The following is a 24,171-nucleotide window of genomic DNA, read 5'->3' on the forward strand; positions in this document are numbered from 1 at the left end:
TAAAAATTAATAAAGTAATAAACAGAAGCGTACCTGAATTCATAACAATAAATTACTCTTTAGAACCGTGCGGTTTGTCTTCCAGATCAACACATTTTCCTAAAGAATCCTTTAGCTTTCTCACTGCTCTCTCTGATGATGGGATGCCAGAAAAAATAGAATGTCACATGTGATCTGGGAACCATAACCACTATATATAAATAACTTTTATGTTATCTTTTAGTATTTTTATTTTAGTCCATCATAAAAATAAAAATTACTCTTAAGATACATAATTATTCACGTATAAATCTAATATTGAATTAAAGATTCAACACGTTCATCAATCAGTTTTTTTCCTAAAATAAAATACCAACTTTTTCTACCACCTTTTTTTTTTTTTGTATGTTTGTGCCGATGAGGTTCCAACTCATCCTAACTGTAAAATATTCACACCATGTGAGTAGATACAATATTTCAATGTGGCAGCATGCCAAAAAATATTCATACCGTGCGATTAGATACCATGCAAGTTGCACCATCATATAAAAAAAATTCAAAGACTTTTTCTTTATTAATAATATAAAAGGAATCAAAGAAGACTTTTTTATTTTATTTTAATTTATATAATATAAAGAGAATTAAAAAAGACTTTTTTTATTATTTATTAGAGCTGGCGTATTAGCAAACTCACACCAGCAAGAAACTTTCCTCTTTTTTTCCCTATCCTCTTGGCGTATTAGCAAACTCACACCAGCAAGAAACTTTTATCTTTTTTTCCCTATCCTCTTGAATTACAGCTAGCCTTTATATTATCCTAACTCCTACATCCATTTTTATATCCAGATCTATCACAAGAAATTCCTCCATTGCCACTAAATCGTTCACAGAGAGAAGTATAGTGCCGTTGTGAAAACAGCTCCGAATCTGAGTATGGCTGAAGCTCTAGTCTCATTACTCATTGAGCATTTCGGTTCCATGGCTCTTGAGCCGATTGAAGAGGAAGTGAGGCTGGTCAAAGGGGTGGATGAAGATGTTGCAAACCTCAAGACCAATCTTGAGGACATTCAAGCAGTGCTTGAGGATGCTGAGCAGAAGCAGCTGAACGATGCGAGTCTAAAGAGATGGTTGGATAAGCTCAAAAATGCGACGCACGACATGGATGATGTTCTGGACGAGTGGAACACTGCCATTCTTGAATTCAAAATCAAGAAAGAAGAGGAAGCTGAAAACAATGCTTCTTCATCAAACAAGAAGGTGTGTTTTCCTATGCCCTCTTCTTGCTTCTGTTTTACCAGAGTCAAACGACTTACTTTGCGTCGTGACATTGCTCTCAAAATCAAAGAACTGAACCAAGACCTGGATAGGATTGCAAAAGATAAAGAGAAATACAATCTTAACATAAAGAGGGTCGTTGAACGACCTGAGCGACGACAGACTACTTTCCTTATTGATGAAACCAAAGTTCAAGGTCGAGATAAGGATAAGAGTTTGTTAATATGCAAGTTGTTGCGTGAGAGCAGTGATGATGGGAGTCGCCTTGATATCACCCCCATTGTGGGGATGGGGGGTCTTGGCAAAACTACTCTTGCCCAGCTAGCTTATAATGATGAGACGATTAAGACCCACTTTGATAAGCGAATTTGGGTGTGCGTCTCAGATCCTTTCGAGGAGGTCAAGATTGCCAAAGCAATTATTGAAGGCCTCGGAAATAGTGCTCCAAGTTCAGTCGAACTGAATGCTTTAGTGCACTGCATTCATGAGTCCGTTGCGGGAAAGAGATTTCTTCTCATCCTAGATGATTTATGGCTTGAAGATTACAGTAGATGGGAAACTTTTTATGTAGCTCTTAAAAATGGTGCTATAGGGAGTAAGATACTGGTGACCACCCGAAAGCAAGAAGTTTCGATCATGATGGGGGCAGCCACACACCAGATTAGTCTGGAAAGATTGTCTGAAGAGCATTGTTGGTTAATTTTTAGCCAATTGGCATTCATGGAAGGAACAACAGAGAAGCGCGCATAATTAGAAAATATTGGTAGGCAAATTGCAAGAAAATCAAGTGGCTTGCCCCTTGTTGCTAAAACTTTAGGAAGTCTCATGCGCTTCAGAAAGACCACAAGTCAATGGGAGGACATTCTGTGCAGTGAATTGTGGGAGTCGAAAGATGTTAAAGTTAGGGAAATTTTTGCTCCATTTCTACTTAGTTATTACGATCTACCTCCTTTGTAAAAATGTTGTTTTTTATATTGTTCGGTATTTCCTAAAAATTATAATATTGGAAGAGATGACTTAATCGAGATGTGGATGTCACAAGGTTATTTAGGTCAAACAATAAATTCCAAGAAAGAAGGACGAGATTGTTTTGAAAGTTTAGCTATGCGGTCATTTTTTCAAGATTTCGAAGAGGATGAATACTATGGAGCCATTACTTGCAAAATGCATGACATAGTTCATGAATTTGCTCAATTTTTGATGGGTAGTGAATATGTTCTGATGGAAGTTGATGGAATTGAAGAGAATAAAAAGGGAGTAGATGAAAGCACTCGTCACTTGACCTTAGTGGTTGGATCTGAAGACCATTTTCCTACCTTAAGGCACAATGCAAAGAATTTGCATACAGTTTACATTTACTCAAACACCAACAAACTACATGTTGATAGAATATTGTTGTTTTATCATCTGACACGGCTTCAGACGTTAAATTTGTATAGCTGCAACATTGAAAGTTTACCAGAGGATATTGGTTTATTGAAACATCTCAGATATCTGGACTTGTCTTTTAACTCTAATTTGAAGGAATTACCTGACACATTATTTAATCTGTGTAATCTTCAGACTTTGAGATTGTGTAATTGCACTTCACTTCCAAGACTACCAGAGAAGATTGCGAAACTGGTTAACTTAAAAAATCTATATATCTATGGTTGTTGCTTCGAGGGCCTGCCAAAAGGGATAGCAAAATTGACTGGTCTCCTAACTCTAGATATGTTGGTGGTGCCTAAGGAGAGAACGACATATCTTGATCTTGGAGATCTGAAAATGATGAAATACCTTCAGTTTCAAAGCTTTCTCAGCATTCAAAGGTGCGCAAACACGGGGAATCTTGATGAGTTTGAGAAGATAAATCTCAGGAGTTGGCAAAATATTCTAGATTTGACACTGGGTTTTAGAGAATCTGATGAGCTGTATGAAATTGGAGAAATTCTTGATGATGACACTGAAATTCTGGAATCCTTGCAACCACATCCTAACTTAAAAGCATTAGAAATCTCGGACTACCTTGGTGCAACTGTGTCCCCCACTTGGATGATGTCGCTAACTAATTTGACGAGTCTGGAACTAATCTTCTGTACAAAATGTGAGATTTTACCCCCACTAGGAAAAATGCCTTCTCTTGTTTCGCTTGTTATTTGTTGCTTGGATAGCTTGAAGAAGGTGGGTCCGGAATTCCTTGGAATTACAGAAAGAGAAGAAGAAGATCACGGTGCAGCTAGAGGGGATCAAGATACTCCATCCGAACCATCCATTATTTCATTTCCGAGATTGAAAAAGCTTAAATTTGATTGGAATGAGGAGTGGAAAGAGCGGGAAGGATACAACACGACAACAACGACACCGACAAAAATAATGCCATGTCTTCACTCCTTGAAGATTACCAAGTGTCACAACCTAGAAAAGCTCCCAGAGTTCCTGCAAATGACTCCATTGCAAAATTTATCCATCAAAAAATCTAAAATTTTGCAACGAAATATCCAAAAAGGGACTGGAAAGGAATGGTACAAGATTTCTCATGTCCCAAACATCCAAATCAATAAAAAGTACGTGCAGAAAAATGGTGTTTGGATTCAGAAAGACGAAAGTGACGATGAAGAAACATCATCTAGCGAATCAAGCTCGTCAGAAGCATAAAAATGCATGGAACTAGTGTTATGAAGCTTAGCTCTTGGATCCATGAGGCGGACCACGCTCCAGCATTTTCTGGTAATTTCACTCCAGCTCTTATCTTATTTGCGTATTTTTAGTTTCTGCTTCAAAAGCTTGTGTTAGCTTGTGGCCTATATGTATTTTCATAATCCCCACTTATTTTTTTTTTTAAAATACATTACCTTCTCTTACTATGATATTTTCTTTTGACTTTAGCCTCATTAGCATACACAAGTCCAATCTGAAGAAGTATTTGCCATATGTGCGGAGACTCATGCGTTGTGATGATCTTGCAGGGTGATTTCTTTCATATGGTAACTCATGAAAACGAAATTCTACATATACCTCACTTTTGGATTTTCCAAATTTTCTTTGGTTTCAAGATTATATGTTAATGGCAAATTATAGTCTTCAGGTTTGTCATGGGCATGTTTGTACGTTTCTCTACTAAAGTCGCCAAGGGCCAAGAACTTTTGCAGCCATAAAAGGATACTTGATGGAAATTTCCAGACAGGCTCACTAGATCAATTCATCATGATGCATACCCTGTTCTAGGATCACATTGATGGATATTGGGAGAGTAAGAGCACATCTAGCAAAGTGATTGCTTATTTTCTTTTTATTTTAAGTAAAAGTGTAAATCTCATTTAAATTTCTCTCATTTTGTATACAAAAATTAGATTTTTGAATCACAATCACTTGTAGAAGGAGAGTATTGATCTTGGAGGAGTAGAAATTTCTGCAAGATTAAGGTATTCTGTTTTTCACGATGTTCAATTGTCATGATGTTAACCTTTTAGCATAGATCGACATATTAATTTTATATCAACATGCCTTGCAGAGCCCTTAGATTCAACTACATGGTTTTGAGCTTTCTAACGTTTGTGCTGATGGATGTACAACACAATTATAAGCTGCTCTAGGACATGTAGCGGACGAGGTATGTTTTGCAAAGCCTGTCTGTTCTTTAACCATACAGAAAAAAGAATACTTAAATATTGTCATACATTAAATAAATAATGGATTTGGGGAGGACAAACAAGATTAAACTTGTGATTCTCCATTAGTGATCTTTACAAGCAGTCTCCTGACCCGAGGACGTGGGAGGATTCAATCTCCGAACCTCGTTAAATCTTGGTGTGATTGTTTTATTGATTCTCTGTTTCTGATTGTTGGTGCATTTACTTATTTTCTGTGTGCTTTGCTCTTGGTTCTGGTCCGTGTTATTGTGTTATGTTTTCATGAACACATACCACCACGCATGTATGGTGTACTTTATATTATTCTCTTCAGATTTGGTTATGTTAATGTCAGATTCGTGATTCAATCAATCAATAACATGTAGTGTAAATTCTTTCATGACATTTGAAACTAAAGAAGAATTTGATTAGAAACAATTCTTGACACTAGAAAAAAGAGGACTAAGGGAAGAAACTCTTACTCTTCTCCAAAATGCAAAGGCTCGTGTTGGAGGTTTCGATGTTTGATTCGTCGATTTCCATATCACGCAAGGTCGAAAGGAAGAGAATATCCACAGAACTTCCCGCCGTCGACTAATATTCGGCTGATCTCGCAGTTGGCTATATTAAGCGTGATTACCAGGGCATCGTCATGTGGGCGGTCCAAAGCCATCGCTTCATTGCTATGAAATGTTATTGAGTGTTCGACTGAATCTCCTGGAAGAACGGGCAAGCTTTTCGCGGATGAGATTTGACTGCACTCCGGGTTCGCCACTTATGGTTGATCCTTCAATTATGACACCGATAACCTTCCGAACCGGTGGTGGAGGTGGGGTTCGATCACTTGCTGGTCTTTTCTGAAAACCTCGCTGGGCATCGAACCCACATGTCTTCTTACCTCATTCGCTAAGGAACTCTCACAAATGGCCTTTTTTCAGCAACTCAACTATTTCGGCCCTTAAAGCTTTGCAATCGACCATGTAGTGCCCATGTAGGGGGTGACAACGGCCTCTTATACTCTTTCCTTGATCTGTCATCTTGGTTCGACTCTCTTCTCATCAGTCGAGATCTATCCCTCCAGTCCTGCCTTGTCTGACGGTTAGCTGGGTCCCTGTTCTGTTCCCTTGAACGAGCGAGTTCCCACTCGATTTGGAGATCTTCTTCTTCAAGGTCAATGAAGCCTTTAGCCCTGTTGAGAGCGCTTCTGATCGATTTTGGATAGTCAGAGCATATGCTATCCTTAAATTTGGACTTGTGGAGCAGCCCTTTCTTCAGTGCCTCCCTCGCCGCTCCATCGTCGAGCCCCGTTATTTTTGACAGGGCCACGTTGAACCTGTCGATGTATGACTTCAGCGGCTCTCCGACTCGTTGAACGACCCCCCAGAGATCCTTCGTCGTCTTTCCAGATTCGATGTCGATTGCATAATTCGTAATAAAGACATCTGATAGGTCGGCAAAGCTATCAATCGACTGAGGTTGCTGATTGCTGTACCATCTGAGGGTCAGTCCCTTCAAGCTTTGGGCGAACAATTTACACATCATCTCGTTGACGATCCCAGTTGGGATAGGCGTCGGAAAGACGACAATTTTGAACTGCAGAAGGTGCTCATTTGGGTCGGATGTTCCGTCGAACTTATCAAAGCTGACAGATCCGTACTTGGGTGGCACGATATTGGAAATCCACTCCGACAGTTGTGTACCCCATGCAACCTTCGTTATGTCTTCGATAGCGGGAATGGAGCTACTCGCCTTTTCTACTCGCATGTCGACTCGCTGGTCGGGTCTTTGTTTAGAATTGATTCTATTTGTATTTTTTTACATTTTTTAGAAAAAAAATAAAAATATTCTTAAAACAGTGTTTGGCGTGATAAAAATAAAAAATAAAAATAAAAATAATTTTTTAATTTAGTATAAAATAAGAAAAAAATAAAAAATAACTTTTAGTTATTTTTTATTTTTTATTTCCGTTTTCTCTTCTTTCGAACAGAGAAAGATAGATATTAATGAATTTTTTTACATTAAAAATAATTTCCTAATAAAACTATCAAACACATTTTTAAAAATGATTTATGTTTGAGATTGAATACGTTTTTATTTTCATTTTCATATAAAAAATAAATAATTTTAGAACAAGTTCCAAACGTGTCTCATATTTTCGGCGAACAAATTGTTGAATAGCGATCGAACCCCTCGAAGGGTTAGGGGTGCGTTGTCTGCCTGTTGAACATCTTGTGTTGTTGCTCTTAGCACCGGCACTTGCTCGACGGGCTTGTTGGTGTCCCGCTGAATCCCCTCGTTCCCTGGGGTGTCAAATTGTTGCATCGGCTTGATGAGACTGTGCTTGTGTCGGCGTATGGTGTCCTGGTTTTGCTGACCTGCTCCGCTCGGACCGGCGACGACGTTTGTTGTGTAGGTCTGGTTGTAGTAATGGTAGTATGCCGACAGTTGAGACGACTGCGCTGCAACTTGGTGGCGGAGCGTTGTGTTCTGGGCAGCCATTTCTTCCTGTCGAGCGGTCACTTCGCTAAGGAGCCTCTTTAAATTCTCAAATTTAGACAGCGGTTGCTGCAGAGTTCCGTTTTGCTATGCTTGTTGAAGATCCTGACCCTGACGGCCCTCGCGGTCGTGCGTCATGGTTGCTTGCTAATCCTCCGAGTTGGCGATCAAAGGCCCTAGGGTAGGCACCAAACTGTAGAACCTGGTTTACTACAGTCATGTGAAATCAGCTAGAAACTATTTGAGTTCAGGTTTTGGGCCTTTAATCACTGTTGTTGAGGATTAAACAAGTTTACAACAAAGTAAGTTGGGTTCCTCTTTTCTGGAAATATATACACCAACGACAATGGTATTAGCAAATAAAAAACAAATACTAAAAAAATAAATAACACTAGATATTTACAGTGATTTACTTTAATTAGAGCTACGTTCATTGTACAGATGAGAGTTTCACTATCTAGAATCCAAAGTACAAATCTAGGATGTTTCCCGGTGGTTACAAGGCCTCTCCACCTCTTAAACTTTCAAATTCAGTATACAAGTATCGAATTCGGGAAACCCTTCTTTGGAGGCTTTAGGCCCCTTTTATAGATGTCCTTGGGTCTTCGTTCTTCCATCGTGGGCTTAATCATGGTCGAAAGACACTAGTAGTGGGAAGACTGGAGTTACGTAAACATCAGCACGTGCCCTATTTATTCTCTGCCAGTTGAGATTGCGGATAATGGATATGAGCGGTTATCAGCATGGAGCCGTCAAAAATCGATACTCTCACTTGATACGTCGACTCCAGCGGTAAAGAGATTCAAATACAGCTTTTAGGGTGCGTTTGGTTAGAGGTAATGGAAAGGAAAGGAAAAGAAAGGAATGCAAGTCGTGTGTTTGGTTGGATTTTATTCTCAGAATAATCATTCCATTGGAATGACTTTTTGCTCATTTTAAAGGAATTGTCATTCCTTTGTGGGGTAGGATGAATGGCCATTCCAATCGGCATTTATCTATATTTTCCATTATTACTCTCTCTGTATTTTATCTGGAAGCCTCCAACTTCATCATTTCCGACTAATGGCATAACCCATCATCTCCTCTTATGCCAACCTTCGCCCCTACCTCTGCTCCTCTGACAACTCTCGCCGGCCCGGCTAGATCTGTTCCCTCTCACCCAAGCACCACCTTCACTTTATCTGTCAAATTCCTCGCTCGAGCGTTGCACCTCGCCGGATCTACCCCTTGCCCAAGTGAGGTTTTCTGCCTGAGCAATGTTGTGGTTGATCTCTACCAAAATCCCGGCGTTTGGCTTTTCTTCTGGCCAGATCTGTAACTCCTCGTCACCATTTATATATTTTCTTTCCAATGTTAAACAAAATTGATTGATGACCTCAATAGAAATGTAAAAAGCTAACTAATTTATATTCTTGCCATCAAGATTTTTGATTGCATAACTTACGGGTGGACTTTATTGGAGCTAGTTTCACAGATTTTTGTGTGGTCTGGACTTTCCAAAAGTGACTATTGATGAAGTCAAGAGTTTCATGACTTCATGGGGGGGTTTGGGGTTAAAACAAGTCCATCCATGTCTGAACAAAAACAGTTCTTTGATGGACTGTTAATCTGTAATCTAAAAGTGAGAGTAATTTTGTCTAACTAAATTCATGTGAAATCCATTCCATTGTATTTGTAAAAATCTAATCAAACAAAAAACTCAACTTTCCTTTTTATTTTATTCTATTATCATCATATTCTTATTTTCATTCCTCACTCCAACTAAAAGCACCTTTTAGAGTTGAGACTCGGTGAATCGACACAATTCCCTCGACTGATTGGGCTCGTTCGTTCGGCCTCCCATGTACTATTTGAACTTGGTGACCCATTGTCTTGGTGTTGGGCTCGATTGTGACCTTGGGCTCGATTAGAAGATTTAGGCATGCTAAATTTAGCACCAACAACTATCTAACTGCGTCTGGCAGCTTATCAACACAGGCTGCGGTAGTTTTGTAGTTTACCTTTTTGACCGGTAGGGAATTTTGGTAAAACAAAGAGAAAATTGTAAAATTTACTCTTAAGAGGAGAGGACATGAGTTTAAACTTTTATCACATACTCTTGATAAATACCCTTTTGTTAGTGCAATTATTTGACTAAAAAGATTATGAATCAAGAATAAAGGATAAAAATCATGACACATACACTTTCAAAGGGTATTTATCAAAATTATCCTAAAACATATGTAGTTGACCTTTATCTAGGCCTCGTTTGTTTTACTAGTTTAGTTTAATTCAACTCAATTTGAACAGTAAGTACAGTTTGAATTCGTATTTGATAAGTACGCAGTCTGAATTATACTCACCATTTAAACTGAGTTAGCTCCCGTTTGGTTCGCTGGTTCGAATTTTGTTGATTTCAAATTTTTTTATTTGAACAAAAAAAATTCAAATTGTAGTTCGAAGTGGTGTTTGGATATGAAGTTAAAATTTTAATATGAACAGGGAATAAAATTCGAATTTGTGTTTGGCAGATTTGAAAAGCAGAGAGAGTGGACAACTTTTTACTGTTCAAAAATGGTTTGAATGGTTGATTTTAAGGGGGACCTAAACTCTAAGTTAGACAGTTTAACTCAGTTCAAACAAGAAATATAATTCGAACTGCGTGCTTACCAAACACGAATTTAAACTGTGCTCACTGTTCGAATTGAGTTGAACTGAGTTGAACCAGTGAAACAAACGGGGGCTTAAATTGTCCAACTTACAATGTAACTCCCCCTTAAATTCAACCAATTAAATCATTTTTTAACAGTAAAACGATATCGATTCTTTCTGCCTTTGACATCTACCAAACACAAATTTAAATTTTATTTCCTGTTCATATTTAAATTTTAACTGCACATCTAAATATTAATTCTAACTACAATTTAAAACACGCAGTTTAAATTTTTTTATTTAAATAAAAAAAAGATTAAATTAATAAAATTTGAACCAACAAATTAAACGGGACTTGATGCATTTATGTGACTAAAATCCAAAGCTTTCTTAAGTGGCATAAATCCAATGCTCTACTTTTTAGGGGCATTCCTCAAAATCACCCTTAATATATTGTGCCATGAAAAAATTACTATACATCCCTCAAAAGACGGAAAAAAAATAAAATAAAATACACGACACGACACTTGTGAACAATTTCACAATAAGCTTAACACGCGCTCCCACAAAATTCTCCTCCAGTGGCTTTGGGACTTTGGCTTCTGCACTACCGTACGTCGCAAACAAAAAGAGGGGGAAAATCAAAAGTAACAAAAGCAAAACCCATTCATTCCTTCGCCTTTCCCTCGTTATTCTTCTTGAATCAAATTCAAAATCTTATGTTTCCAGAATCGAACAAAATTCCATCTTTGTTCTTTTGTTTCTCCCGTAGATGGATCATTGCGAGAAAGAAATTGAGGACTTGAATTGAAAGGCCAAGACAACAACGGTAACAACGGCTCTACATTGGAGGGGAAGTTGAAGAAACCCTAGCCATGGCGGATGATATAGAGAGCTCGGGTGTTGGAGATCAGAGGAGGGAAATTAAAGAAGAAGCTCCGCAAAAGTAAGCAGTTTTCCCTCTTTCTCCATTCCTTTTCTTTCATTTCTTTATTTCTTCGTCTTTCGTTTTGCTTAAGAACTGAAAAAAGTTTGTTCCTTTTTGGGAAATTTTATGACGGATTGTGTTTTTGGCAACGAAGTTTGGAGAAAAATTATGAGGTTTTATTCGACGAGAAGCATTTCGAGGCTTGTGTGACTAATGGTGAGTGGGACAAGGTGGAGAAGTACTTATCTGGGTTTGTTAAGATTGATCAAGAATCAATGTCAGTGCTGGTCTTCTTTGAGATTCGAAAACAAAAATATTTTGAGGCGCTCGAGAGGTAAATTGAATTCTTTGCGATTTCTTTTCTGTATTTTTGGGTTCCTGACATTTCTTGGTAAGTAAGTTTTGACTGTCTTGGTGCAGGAAAGACTTTCCCAATGCTATGGATATTCTTAAGAAGGATTTGAAATTCTTTGCCCGATATGATCAAGATCTTTTCAAGGAACTCACAATGCTTCTGACCTTAGACGATTTCAGGTACGTTCGAAATTCATAAGGTCTTATGTTGTCTGATTTGTTTTTGTTTTCTTGTTTTTTCTTTTTCTCTAAACTAAGTTTAGGGTCTACTATTAAGAGTAGCAGAGTACTGTTAGCAGAAGAATTGACAAAAATTTCGTCTCTTACAATGAAAATAGTAAAGTGAGTAATTTTTTTAAGCCTTATTTAAGGAAATAAAAATTTTAGCGGTCTTGTACAAATGTGGAAGTATGATAACTGTGGACATCAGTAAAGATTTGCCGCTGAAAATTACTGGACGTCGGGAAAAAAGATGCTTCGTTCACATGATTGTTTTTCATATATTTCGTATATTATAGTTCCATGGTTTGTTTTCAGGGAGAATGGAAAGCTATCTACTTATGGTAATGCCGAGTCTGCCAGGGCTGGGCTGCTTCGCACACTTAAACAAAAGAGTGCGAATTATGCTTCTTTATGTCGCAAGCCTGAATTTTGCAATTCAGATAACTCAAAGCAGACGACACCCGTGAATCAGAGGTAAAGCTGTTTATTTAGTTTTCAAATTTTTAATGATGATGTCAAGTTCTAATTCATTGCAAGCTTCTTCTCATGTAATGTTTGCTAAATTGTAGTTATGGAAACAACCCAATGGCTAACCCTCTAGTCGGACCAGGTGGTTCTTATGTTGTAAGTGAATACAAAACAGAGATTTTTTTTTTTTTTTCTTTTCATGATGAAACTAATTTGAAGGAATCTTATGCTGCTACTACTGGTGCCATTTCAGCCTCAACCAGCACCTCCTGTGATGCCTACTGATGCCATTAGTTCTGCTTTAACAGGCTCCAATACTACTATTGGAAGCCAATTCAAAACATAGAACTTTGGCTGATGGGTAAACTAGTCAGAAGGAATCTTATTTTGCTTCTTTTGTACTGTTTCAGCCTCCACCAGCATCTCCTGTGATGCCTATGATGCAGACACAATACAGCAATCTTATTGCTTCTGCTTTCTCTACGGCGAACCCTTTAGCAGGCTTCAACACTACAATTGTAAGCCAACAAAAAACATAGATCTTTGGCTGATAAGGAAAATAGTTTGAACTGAATGAATCTTATTTTGCTCCTTTTGATGCCATTTCAGCCCGCACCAGCGTCTCTTATGATGCCTATGATGTCAATGCAGAACACATATCTTATTGCTTCGGTTCCTGTCTCTATTCCAAACCTGAGCTCCAATCCTACTTTTGTAAGCCAATACAAAACCTAGAACTTTGGCTGATGAAGAAATTAGTTTAAAGGAATCTTATTCTGCTACCTATTTATCTGTTTAATTAATTATCCCTTTCAGCCTTTTCAGCCTGCACTAGCATTTCCTAAGATACGTGTTGGAGGATTTATGCCAGGTCCATCCTCTGTGCCACACAAAGCAGTTACTGCTCAGCCGTCCAATCTAAACGCTCCTGCAATTGAAGGTAGTGGTTTCATTGAGCTGCTTTGGTTCTACCTATTATCTCTGTTGTGTCAAAAGTTACTTTTTGGTTGTTTTATCATTATTTCTAGATTGTTTTCTTTGCTTGCATGTGCAACAATGCTAAAGTGCTCTAGAACTCTCACTATCAGTGGATAATCGAATTGCAGTTCGTGGACCACCACATAAGAGACGAAGACTTGCTGGGACAGTGGAAAAGGTACCGGATTAAGGATCTTGCCTAATGCCTCCTTTTCTGGTTCTCTTGGGAAATGTTGATTGTGTAAATTCTATTCATTTTTCCTTCGCAAATTCTGTTTGAGAGGAAAAAGGGAAACAACTAATTTTGCTATTCTATTTTTTCCCCCTCTTGCAGGTCGATAGTTCAGCAGTCAATGTTTCACCTGAAATGTATCATGATGCCTTGCCGCAGACTACTATTGTCGAGTTCTACCAGGGAACTCATTTTCTCTCACACAATAATTATGTATCATGATGCCTTGCCGCAGACTACTATTGTCGAGTTCTACCAGGGTTCTCAAGTACAGAGCTTGGATTTTCATCCTTTGCAACAAACTTTACTTCTTGGTTTGCTCTGGATGCTTAAAAAGAATCTTTTATTATATTATTTTATTTTTTCCCGTTAGACAAAACTGCTTAAAGATTCTACTTTCGAGTTCATTTTCTGCTTGTCTTTTTCTATTGTTCCCTCAAATTATAGTTGGATCGGCTAATGGTGATATCTCTATCTGGGACATGGGGGAAACGGAGTGGCTTGTCTGTCAACCTTTTGAGATTTGGGACATTGGGGCATGTTCATTAAGTGTTCAGGTTTAGTCCTGTGTATCTTGTTGGTATTTCTTCTACATCTGGATGATGTTTTACCAAGCTTAAGACTAATTATATATTCTTTTTACCTCTTGGAAGACATCTTTTTCTGGTGATCAAACGGCATCAGTAAACCGTGTTATGATGATGTTTTACCAAGCTTAAGACTAATTATATTCTCTTTTTACCTATTGGAAGACATCTTTTTCTGGTGATCAAACGGCATCAGTAAACCGTGTTATCTGGAATCCTGATGGTGATTTTTTCGGTAATGCTTTAGATTAATTGAATAATTTGTCCTTATTTTCCTTTGAAGGTGACCAAAGTTGCTGGACTTGAGCAAAGATAATACCTATAGATGTGATGCAATTATTATTTCAGTTTCATGACGAGGTCCTTAAGATGCTATACTCAATGTTTCCTTTTCAAACTTATATATGTTAGGAGTTGCATATTCCAAGCATCTTGTGCACATATATTCCTACAATGCTGATTTTTTAACAAAATATATAGAGGTATTTTACATTGTTTTATTTATTTTTTACCACGAATTATCAAATAAATGTTAAATTATTTTAAGTGTCATTACATAATACTTTAATTTTCATGATATTCAAACAGATCGATGCCCATTTTGGCAATGTATATGACATTTCTTTCTCTAACCAAAGCAAATCATTATGCATCATAACTTGTGGAGAGGACAACGCTATAAGGGTAATTGCTATATTACGAAATTTCCCTTCATGTTGATGGTTAGGCCATGGAATGTAGTAATGCTAACTATCCCACTTGTGCAGATGTGGATGGCTCTTACTGATGAGAGATTTTCCCTAGTTTATAATTTTGTGGGTCATGAAGCACCAGTTTATTCTGTGTGCCCATATGAAGATGGAAAGCAGGTATTCAATTGCTGTTATTAGCACCTGAGTTTTTCTTTTATTGGTTTTTTAACCATTTACTGTTCTGTTGAAGTTATTTATTTTATCTTTTATCTTTTTCCCTTTCTCTGCTCCAGTACCTCTTTTCAGTGGACACTAATGGGAAAATCCATGCATGGATATATGGTACAAAGTTATTCACTTGCGACGCATGTCCATCTTGGGGAAGGATGGCACGCAGTGCTGATGGTACAAGGTAGTTATTATTCTATATGGTCCTTGTTCTTTTAGTATCTGAACAATGTCATTGATTGCTTTGCTTGCCACCGTCACAGGTTGTTCTTCTGCGGAACAGTCAGCAATGGAGATTCCTATCTTGTAGAATGGGATCATAAAGAAGGTGGGGGCGTTAAGCGCATGTATCGAGGTCTTCGAAGGAGGTCTGCAGGTGTCGTGCAGTTTGACACTGCCAACAATCGGATTTTGGCTGCTGGTGATGAGTTCCAAGTCAAGTTTTGGAACATGGACTGTGTAAAACAGTTGAGCTATTCCTTCGCCACTGGTGGATTGCCGGTAAGCAATCCATTCACAATTTTCCACACCCTGGTACTCAGTTATCCATTTATCCTCACATTTTTGTTATCTGTTAGTCTCGTCCTTGCGTACGATTTAACAAGGGAGGGACTCTGCTAGCAGTTTCAACGCTCGAGGATGGTATTAAAGTGCTTGCAAATGCTGGTGGTCTTCAGCTTCTGCGTTCCATGGAAAAGAGTCCGGTTACCTCCAGGAAGGTGAATTTCTTTTCACAAATGTGTTTGGGCAATTCAAAACATAAACAATTCGCTCTTCAAATGCATTCTTTATCTTGCAGAGACCCCTTGATGTTATTGCCTCTGGATTAGCCACTGCAACGCATGATGAGGTTGTTGGAGGAAGTCCTGGTTTTGGCTCTCGTGAGCAACAAAGTCCTGGTTTTGGCTCTTTTGATCAATGACGTCCTGATGATAACTCCGGGACCAGTGTGGATCAACCACCTTGTTGAACCTCCAATTTCGTTGTAGATAGTATGTATTCCATAGTCATATGAACTAGTGATCAAGTCTTGTGGGAATTTCCTCCATACGTGTGTACAAAAGGGGTGGCGTACAGTGGCGTTTATACCAAAGAACTGTATTTTTTTTGCTGAAGAACTAAGCACTGGGGCTTTATACCATCGAACTTAGTATGGATGCGGAGATTATAGCTAAGTGTCATGAGGGCAAATTTTGTTTACATTGCCTCGCTCGTATACGAAAAAAACAGTTCATAGTAATGGAAGATTACAACTGCTTTTGTTCTCTTTGATTTGTCTCTTCAATGTTCTTTTCTCTGATAATTTTATTTACGTCAGGAAAACAAATTTGCTTCGCTTCGAATGTGAGCTTTGATATGCCTATATTAGTACTTGTGGCGTTCCAAACTCTAGCCCTTTCTGGTACGAGCCATCAACAATCCTTTGTCGTTCAAGGGTTCTTCGAATTGCTGACAATCGAGCAACTTAACAAATTTCCAAAAATAATTGTTTGGTTGGCAGGTTAGGGGTTCTTAACCGTGGCCACCAGTGTGGCAAGGCCAAGCCACGGCGCAGGCCTCGACCTGCCAGCCTTGAAACTGCCTTACCATAGTGCGCAATGAAGAGCAGGCGCAAACTAGCAACTACACCTGCATACGATGGGCAGGTGCTTACTTTGGCTAGGCAGGGGCCAGGGGGCTATAGTCCCTTACCTAATTCGGTCTCCAAGACTAAGATTTGATTGGAAATCCTGGGGTTTTCTTTTAGCGACCATGCATAAAAAAGGTTTGCTTTTAGTCACCATGCATAAAATATAGCTACCAAAAAATTTCTATAAATTAAGAATTCCTCCAAGATCAGCTCCGAAGAATCTGCAAGAGTATTAACACTCAAATGACACTTCAAACATACTATAATATTTACTATATCTTTTTTGGATATATATCTATTTTTTTCTTTTATTAAAGAGGATATAACTAATATTTTTATTGGGGAAGATATCAAACGTTATGTGAAATTAAAACAAACAAAAAAAATAGAGAGACAAAATTTAGAAATAGGCTTCGCAAACAACACCAAGAACCACATTTGATGATGGCCTTTTACTTTTGTTATATATGCAAATATAAATGGTATGCAAAAGTAGCTACAGAAGGTAATAGATTATAGCAGTGGCTTAAGCAAGCAAGGGGATGGTGTGGTAGCAGTCTTTCTTGGAGAAGTTGGGTCACAAACAGGGGAAGAGCGTGTTGCATTGTGATAGTTAGAGCGCCATTCATTTAGCAAAAAATTCTGTTTATCATGATGCTAGGACTAAGCATATATATCACTTCATTAGATCGGCTTTGGAAAATGGGATGTTGGTACTTTGAGAAAATTCTTGGGAGTCAGAATCCGACAAATATGTTGACCAAGACAGTTCCAATCGAGAAACTGAAGTTGCGCACAACTTCAGTTGGACTTCTCTCTGAGGATTGAGGAGTCGGTGCCACCGCAATGAAGACGTTGAAGATGGTTGATTAGTCTTTTAAGTGGGAAATTGTTAAAGATGTGGAGCCTAATCAAAGTTAGAAGCAAGGAAAGCCAAAGAAATGGAGCAAAAAGTTGTGAAAGCCAATTTTTAGCCGAAGTTACCTCACGGTTACAAATCTGCGCTTTCAAATTATTTTTTTTTTTGGCAAGTGATGCCGTCGTTCTGCAATGGTTACCTCATTTAGTTTCCTTTTCATTTTTGTTTCTGTTGTTAGACGTTTTGGTGTTGGAGGCGAAGCATTCAAATGCTGGGATTTAGAGGTCCGGTACTGAAGCATTTGAAGCTGGCGGCCGTTGTCGGAAGGGAAGAAATTACTCCTCTACTAATAAATTTCTTTTTTTTTTTTTCAAAAAATATATTTCTTTGTAAAGGAATATTTTTATTTAATAGAGGCATAATTAAGGTTTTTGTCATTAAGTTATTTAACGATTAGAGTTTCAATTTAAAATAAGTTTTTATTCTCTAAATAAGTGCCGCGTTAGTTTTAAGTTTGCGGAAGGTAACATAAAAGACATTTTTATTAACAATTAGTTTAAGAGATAAATAGATCAGTTTCAGTTTTTAATATTTAGAGGACAAAGCGACTAAATGACTAAAGTTTAGATTTTTTTTTTTTTTTTTTTTTTTGTACTACAGAATTCGAATAATATGCGCCACAGAAAAAGACGCAAAATGCCCCCCCTGAGAACATCCACGTATAACACCCTTCCTTTACAGCCATCGCCATGTGGCAAACTTGTCACAAGCCATGCAATGCCACAACACTTTGTTGTTGGACACGTATAAACACATCAAACTGCCATATAGCCATCTATATCTCATAACCAATATATGCTTTGCATCAGATCAAGAAACGCCTTCTTATATCTATCTCCACTTTTGAAAGTTTACATTTATCTTCATCTCAAATTTATTTCTTCAACCAAATACCGAAAAAACATGCAAGAATCAAGAGTGTTTCACTCCTCTACTATCGCCACTAAGCACTCCCCAGAAGCTCAACGACTAAGAGACAAGAAGGTGAAGGACTTGATGCAGAACAACAAGCGTAGGCTAGTAGAGGTGCCGTACACAGCGTCCCTGGCCCACACCATGAACGCTCTGGTGGCCAACCGGGTGGTGGCGGTGCCGGTGGCGGCGCCGCCGGGACACTGGATCGGAGCCGGTGGCTCTATGATCATGGAAGCGGACAAGCAAACGGGGACCGTAAGGAAACATTACATAGGGATGGTCACCATGCTAGACATCTTGGCACACATTGCTGATGCTAATGACGACGAGATGGACGGGGGTGATGGCTCGGATCTTGATCGGAAGATGTTAGTCGAGGACGGCTAAAATTCTAAAATTTTTATTTTTTTTTTTTTTTTTTTTTTGTACTACAGAATTCGAATAATATGCGCCACAGAAAAAGACGCAAAATGCCCCCCCTGAGAACATCCACGTATAACACCCTTCCTTTACAGCCATCGCCATGTGGCAAACTTGTCACAAGCCATGCAATGCCACAACACTTTGTTGTTGGACACGTATAAACACATCAAACTGCCATATAGCCATCTATATCTCATAACCAATATATGCTTTGCATCAGATCAAGAAACGCCTTCTTATATCTATCTCCACTTTTGAAAGTTTACATTTATCTTCATCTCAAATTTATTTCTTCAACCAAATACCGAAAAAACATGCAAGAATCAAGAGTGTTTCACTCCTCTACTATCGCCACTAAGCACTCCCCAGAAGCTCAACGACTAAGAGACAAGAAGGTGAAGGACTTGATGCAGAACAACAAGCGTAGGCTAGTAGAGGTGCCGTACACAGCGTCCCTGGCCCACACCATGAACGCTCTGGTGGCCAACCGGGTGGTGGCGGTGCCGGTGGCGGCGCCGCCGGGACACTGGATCGGAGCCGGTGGCTCTATGATCATGGAAGCGGACAAGCAAACGGGGACCGTAAGGAAACATTACATAGGGATGGTCACCATGCTAGACATCTTGGCACACATTGCTGATGCTAATGACGACGAGATGGACGGGGGTGATGGCTCGGATCTTGATCGGAAAATGTCAGTCGAGGTGTCGGCGATCATAGGACATTGCCTGGAGGGTCTCAGTTTGTGGACTTTAAACCCAAATACTAGGTAAGTTGTACATTAGTGTTGTACTTTTGTTCATTTATATATGTGTGTATACAGGAAGAAAGACAGAAATAACTCAAAACGTTTTCAGTGGAGAATGAAAATAAATTACATGAGTTTCGAGCTATAGAATCAAATGCATATCTTTAAAAAATAAAAGAAAAATAAAAAATCTCGAAAATGCTTGTTTCAATTCTCCTTCCCAGACAGAATTGTTCCGTAATCACTATAGCTATTTCCTTTCAATAGATGTTGAAAGGCCTGTTTTTATACAGGTGTTAGTGTTATAACACTTTTTGTAACACTAACACTGACGTTTTGTTGAATTTTCGGATTCAGAAATCAGTGAATAAATGAACAGAAAAGTAGAGTAGAGAATAATAGTGCAGAAACGTAAAAAACACTCAGATATCATCCGATGCGCACATTGAACATCCTGTCGGCGGGGTCAGACAGTAAACCATTCACTTCCACTAAGATCAAAAGATTACAAGCACCAAGACGTTTTTACGTTCTTACGCACTCAAAAATTCCTTTCTTGACACGTTGTTGTGTCGAATCTTTTTATAGGCCTTGTTCAGTTAGCATCACTTGCCTTAGTAAAGCTTCTTTCCGAAAAAACAATCTTTCACATCCAAAGAGCAACCTTCAAGATTATCACTCGAGCACACATATCAGAGACACTTTTCTGCAGAATATTTCTCTCAAAAACTCATCTCACACAACACACTTTTTCAGAATAGTCTTCGCTAATCATCATCCGCAGCATCATCGCCCTCTACAGGGCAAGTTCTTCCTCCTCGGATCTTTCCATAAACAGGGCCAATCAATCAGCTGAAGTCAACAAAATCAGCCACCATTCCAAATCAGCAAAATCATTGCAAATCCCAAGCAACTAAGTTGACCACAACACCAAAAGCCAGAACCAGTTTTTTTGAATTCATACAACCTTTCGCCAACAAATTTGCCAACTAAGAAAAGTCCTGACATATGTCATTTACTTTTAAGTTTATTTTTCAGTAGAGCATGAAATCTGCTATTTATTACCATTAATTTTAAAGTTATTACATTATTTTTTGAAAGCTGTTATCTACTATAATTTCTGTATAGATCATGTATGTGTGTGTATTTTGTTACCTATTTGGCAGCCTACTAGACTGTATGGAAGTTTTCAGCAAAGGAATCCACCGTGCTCTAGTGCCACTAGACAGCCACATGGACAACGTCTCTGGCGTGGAACTAGTAGAGTCTGCGTCAACATATCAAATGGTAACACAAATGGATGTGTTAAGGTTTTTGAAGGAACGCGATTCGGAGATTCAGAGCATAACGTCGACTTCTGTCAAGGATTTGGGAGCAATTACTGAGAACGTTTTCGCGATAAGTCATCGCACCAATCGACTTCCGTCATGGATTTGGGAGCAATTACTGAGAACGTTTTCGCGATAAGTCATCGCACCAAAGTTATAGATGCCATCAAGTCCATGAGGATTGCCTTGCTAAACGCTGTTCCTATAGTAAGAGCCACAGATATCCGTGAAGAAGATCACAAGCAGCTTATAAATGTACGTTTCTCTAGAATAAATAAATTAAAAAAGAGCTTATTAGTCGTTAATGTGTTAATTATTATTTAAGAAAAAAAAAAAAACACCTTGTAGTTATAACATCTTGTAACACTTTCAGTCCTGCAATATTTTGCATGACTAAATGTCATCTTAGTCGTAAGTTTGTAACTAAGTGTGCGTTTAGTTATAAATTTTTGGTGTGAAGAAAATATTAAGTCACGGAAGCTTTTTTTTTTCTTTTTTTTGTGGTTAAAGGTTTTAGTCACCCCAAATTAAAATTTGTGCGTGTAAATGCATAGTAATTATATATATAGTGATTAAAAGGGGAAATTTTAGAAGATATGTGATTAAAAAGTTCATTTTTAATTTAGTGGTTTCTTAATACTATGATGATTTGTTATATACTGCAATTGCAGGGAAGAGGTAGGGAGGTTCTAGGGACGTTTTCTTCGACCGATCTGAGGGGGTGTCACTTATCGACACTGAAATCATGGTTGCCACTGAGTGCTCTAGAGTTCACTGAAACAGTGTGGACGAGCCCTTTATTTGCAGAACAAAGTAGTACTGGTGGGAATCCCAGGAGGGAGATTGTGAGTTGTGAAGCTGAATCATCTCTTGCAGAAGTGATTGACAAGGCAGTCACTCACCATGTTCACCGAGTTTGGGTCGTGGATTCTCAGGGTTTGCTTGTTGGGCTTGTTTCTCTCACGGATATAGTTAGGGTCCTGAGGCTCTCTCTCATGTCCTAGTAGTTAGTTATAGAGAAAGTAAAGCCTCGAGTTTGTTTGGTTTTGGAATTTTGGAGTTTCTGTTTCCGTTTCCCGTTTAATGTATTTCAAGTACATGAGAAAGTTTTTCTTCATTTCAAAAAAAAAAAAAAAAAAAAGTTTTTGGAGAATTGTTTGCGTAACACATAAGGGGTTTTCTTTGTGCTACGGAGAAGGAGACCGAAGAGCAAAAGAAGGTATGGCCATTTTGGCATCACATTGTAGTCTCAAGAGCACGCATGATTTTGGCTCTAGATCTTGTTGGCCTATGAAAGCATTTTATCCTAAGAATTTGGTGAATAACATGATACCACGGCTAGAGTTGGAATTCATTATTATTCGAATATAAGAGCTTCATAGACAAATTTAACTGTGATTTGCCTAAATAATGTTCACATTATGGTACAGAGTGATACAAAAACGACCTCTAGAGTTGGAATTAGTTATTATATTTGTATAAGAGATTTATAGACAATTAATCTCTAATTTGCCCATCTAACATATGGTACCGCCGGTTAGGGGCGGCAATACGGGTCACGACACGACAACACGAATCGAAATCGACACGAAAATTATGGGTTAGGGTTGAGGAAAATGGGGTGCGGGTCGGAATCGGGTCGACTCGAAATTGACACGAACAAAACGGGTCGTTTTCGGGTTGGGCCCGTGTGACCCGAAATTGACCCGCAATTCAATTTCGTGTCAAATTTGGGTTCAAACCCGAAACTGACCCGTAGAGAAAAAAGAAAAAAATTATATATATATATATATATATATATAACATTACAGAATACATATACTAAACCTAAACAACAATACATCTTCATTATCTATGTACATATGTTCATTGTGTTAGAATTAATGTCCGTAGACCTTAGCTACTGCAAACCGAGTTAACATGATAATATGAACTTACCGAGTTAGCTACTTGTATTAAATGTCTCCTTGGGGCCTAGTCTTTTAACGGATTTACTACAACGTTGGAGGGTCCGAAATGTGGATGGTTAACTGAGGCCCCGTTCACTTCGCCGACTCGAGTTTAGAATTCGAGTTTTACTACAGTAAAAAGCTCTCAGAAACAGTCACACTAACTTTTTTGCTACAGTAAAAAGCTCTCACATAACATCACATCTTAATTCGAATTAAAAACTCGAATCAGCGAACTAAACGGGCTCCACTGAGATCGTCAAATTTTTTTTTTTTTTTAACGGCAGAGTTCGTCAACTTTGACGGCGCGTGGAAAGCCTCCTTCACACGCGCCTGTGCGTGGAGAGAAAATCGCATTTTGCACGAACCGAGAGAGCTGTAGGAACTTGGATGATTGGATCACCGTCAACACAATGTTTGGAATTGTTTTTATTTTTATTTTTTTTTTAAAATAAAAATGATTTTAAAATGATATTTGGTATAATTAAAGATAAAAAAAAACAGAAATAAAAATTATTTTTTGATTTAGTGTAAAATGAAAGAGAAATAAAAAATAATTTTTAGTCGTTTTTCATTTTTTGTTTTCGTTTTCTCCTCTCTCGAGCAGAGAGAGACATTAATGAGTTTTTCAAATTGAAAACAATCTCTTAATAAAACTACTAAACAGATTTTCAAAAATGATTTCTGTGTGAAATTGAAAACGTTTTCATTTCTATTTTTATACAAAAACAAAGGGCGCGTTTAGAATTCATTCCAAAATGATTTTAGTATGAAAATAAAAATAAAAACGCTTTTAATCTCAGACAAAAATCATTTTTTAAAATTTGTTTGGTAGTTTTATTAATAGATTATTTTCAGTGTAAAAAAATTCATTAATATCTCTCTTTCTCTCTCAACTCGAGAGAGGAGAAAATAAAAATAAAAAATAATAAATAACTAAATTTTTTTTTATTTATCTCTCATTTTACATTAAATTAAAAAATTATTTTTATTTCTATTTTTTATTATTATTGCGCTAAATGCTGTTTTAGGTGAAGCGATGACCAGCTGAGGAGACGTTTACAATTCTTCCTTCTTTTCCACTTTGTTGTGATGTTTTCTTCATTGTGTCCAACAAAAGATTTGTGAGGAGAAAATGGCCTAGCAGACAGGGAGAAGAAAAATAAAATTAATTTTTACTACCATATAATGCAAATTTGAAGTGCTTATTAAAATGAGAAAACAAAAAAGAACAATCAATTTACTCGGTACACTAATATGGAAAATGCTAGCTATAGCACTAAACGTAACACAACAATTACCTCCTTACAATCTTAAGTATTTGCATGAAACCTTATACCTATATGCAGATATTTGCTCCGGAAAATTTTTAAACCTTTATCAGTAATCTTTAATTTGCGAATAATTTCATCGTTCAGTTTATCCCAAAAAAAAAAAAAGGGACAATTTAACCATTATTTTTGGTATATATGCAAATACGTACCTAAGTGGTTTGTTGCAAACTGTAGTTCCATATTGTCTTTAGAAAGCTTGAATGCACCGGTTGCTACCCCTGCATTGTTTCTTTATAGAAAAAAA

The 24,171-nt window shown here is 37.9% G+C and overlaps 5 protein-coding genes across 5 annotated transcripts; 4 read left to right on the forward strand and 1 right to left on the reverse strand.

The window, feature by feature from the left end:
• Positions 1-912: 912 nt before the first annotated feature.
• Positions 913-2,004, forward strand: LOC21408447 (disease resistance protein RGA2). Its single transcript, XM_010098914.1, has one exon. The coding sequence runs from the start codon at positions 913-915 to the stop codon at positions 2,002-2,004; it is 1,092 nt and encodes a 363-aa protein (XP_010097216.1).
• A 354-nt stretch (positions 2,005-2,358) lies between these two features.
• On the forward strand, positions 2,359-3,891 carry LOC21408448 (putative disease resistance protein RGA3). Its single transcript, XM_010098915.1, has one exon. The coding sequence runs from the start codon at positions 2,359-2,361 to the stop codon at positions 3,889-3,891; it is 1,533 nt and encodes a 510-aa protein (XP_010097217.1).
• Positions 3,892-5,807: 1,916 nt separating this feature from the next.
• Positions 5,808-6,629, reverse strand: LOC21408449. The gene has a single exon (XM_010098916.1). It carries the CDS (start codon positions 6,627-6,629, stop codon positions 5,808-5,810), a length of 822 nt encoding a protein of 273 aa, XP_010097218.1.
• Positions 6,630-10,867: 4,238 nt separating this feature from the next.
• Positions 10,868-15,863, forward strand: LOC21408451 (topless-related protein 4). The gene is made up of 20 exons (XM_024166150.1): positions 10,868-10,938; positions 11,075-11,254; positions 11,341-11,454; positions 11,812-11,970; positions 12,066-12,120; positions 12,375-12,482; positions 12,574-12,678; positions 12,781-12,904; positions 13,071-13,120; positions 13,277-13,387; positions 13,425-13,488; positions 13,622-13,731; positions 13,927-13,996; positions 14,173-14,243; positions 14,350-14,445; positions 14,529-14,630; positions 14,747-14,865; positions 14,945-15,182; positions 15,260-15,400; positions 15,481-15,863. The coding sequence occupies exons 1-20, from the start codon at positions 10,868-10,870 to the stop codon at positions 15,601-15,603; spliced, it is 2,211 nt and encodes a 736-aa protein (XP_024021918.1). The 3' UTR covers positions 15,604-15,863.
• Positions 15,864-18,794: 2,931 nt separating this feature from the next.
• On the forward strand, positions 18,795-21,668 carry LOC112091763 (SNF1-related protein kinase regulatory subunit gamma-like PV42a). Its single transcript, XM_024166159.1, has 4 exons — positions 18,795-19,337; positions 20,483-20,705; positions 20,768-20,899; positions 21,316-21,668. The coding sequence occupies exons 1-4, from the start codon at positions 18,883-18,885 to the stop codon at positions 21,646-21,648; spliced, it is 1,143 nt and encodes a 380-aa protein (XP_024021927.1). The 5' UTR covers positions 18,795-18,882; the 3' UTR covers positions 21,649-21,668.
• The last annotated feature ends 2,503 nt before the right edge of the window (positions 21,669-24,171 follow it).

Source organism: Morus notabilis, unplaced genomic scaffold, assembly GCF_000414095.1.
Source record: "Morus notabilis unplaced genomic scaffold, ASM41409v2 Scaffold843, whole genome shotgun sequence".
Lineage (NCBI taxonomy): Eukaryota > Viridiplantae > Streptophyta > Magnoliopsida > Rosales > Moraceae > Morus > Morus notabilis.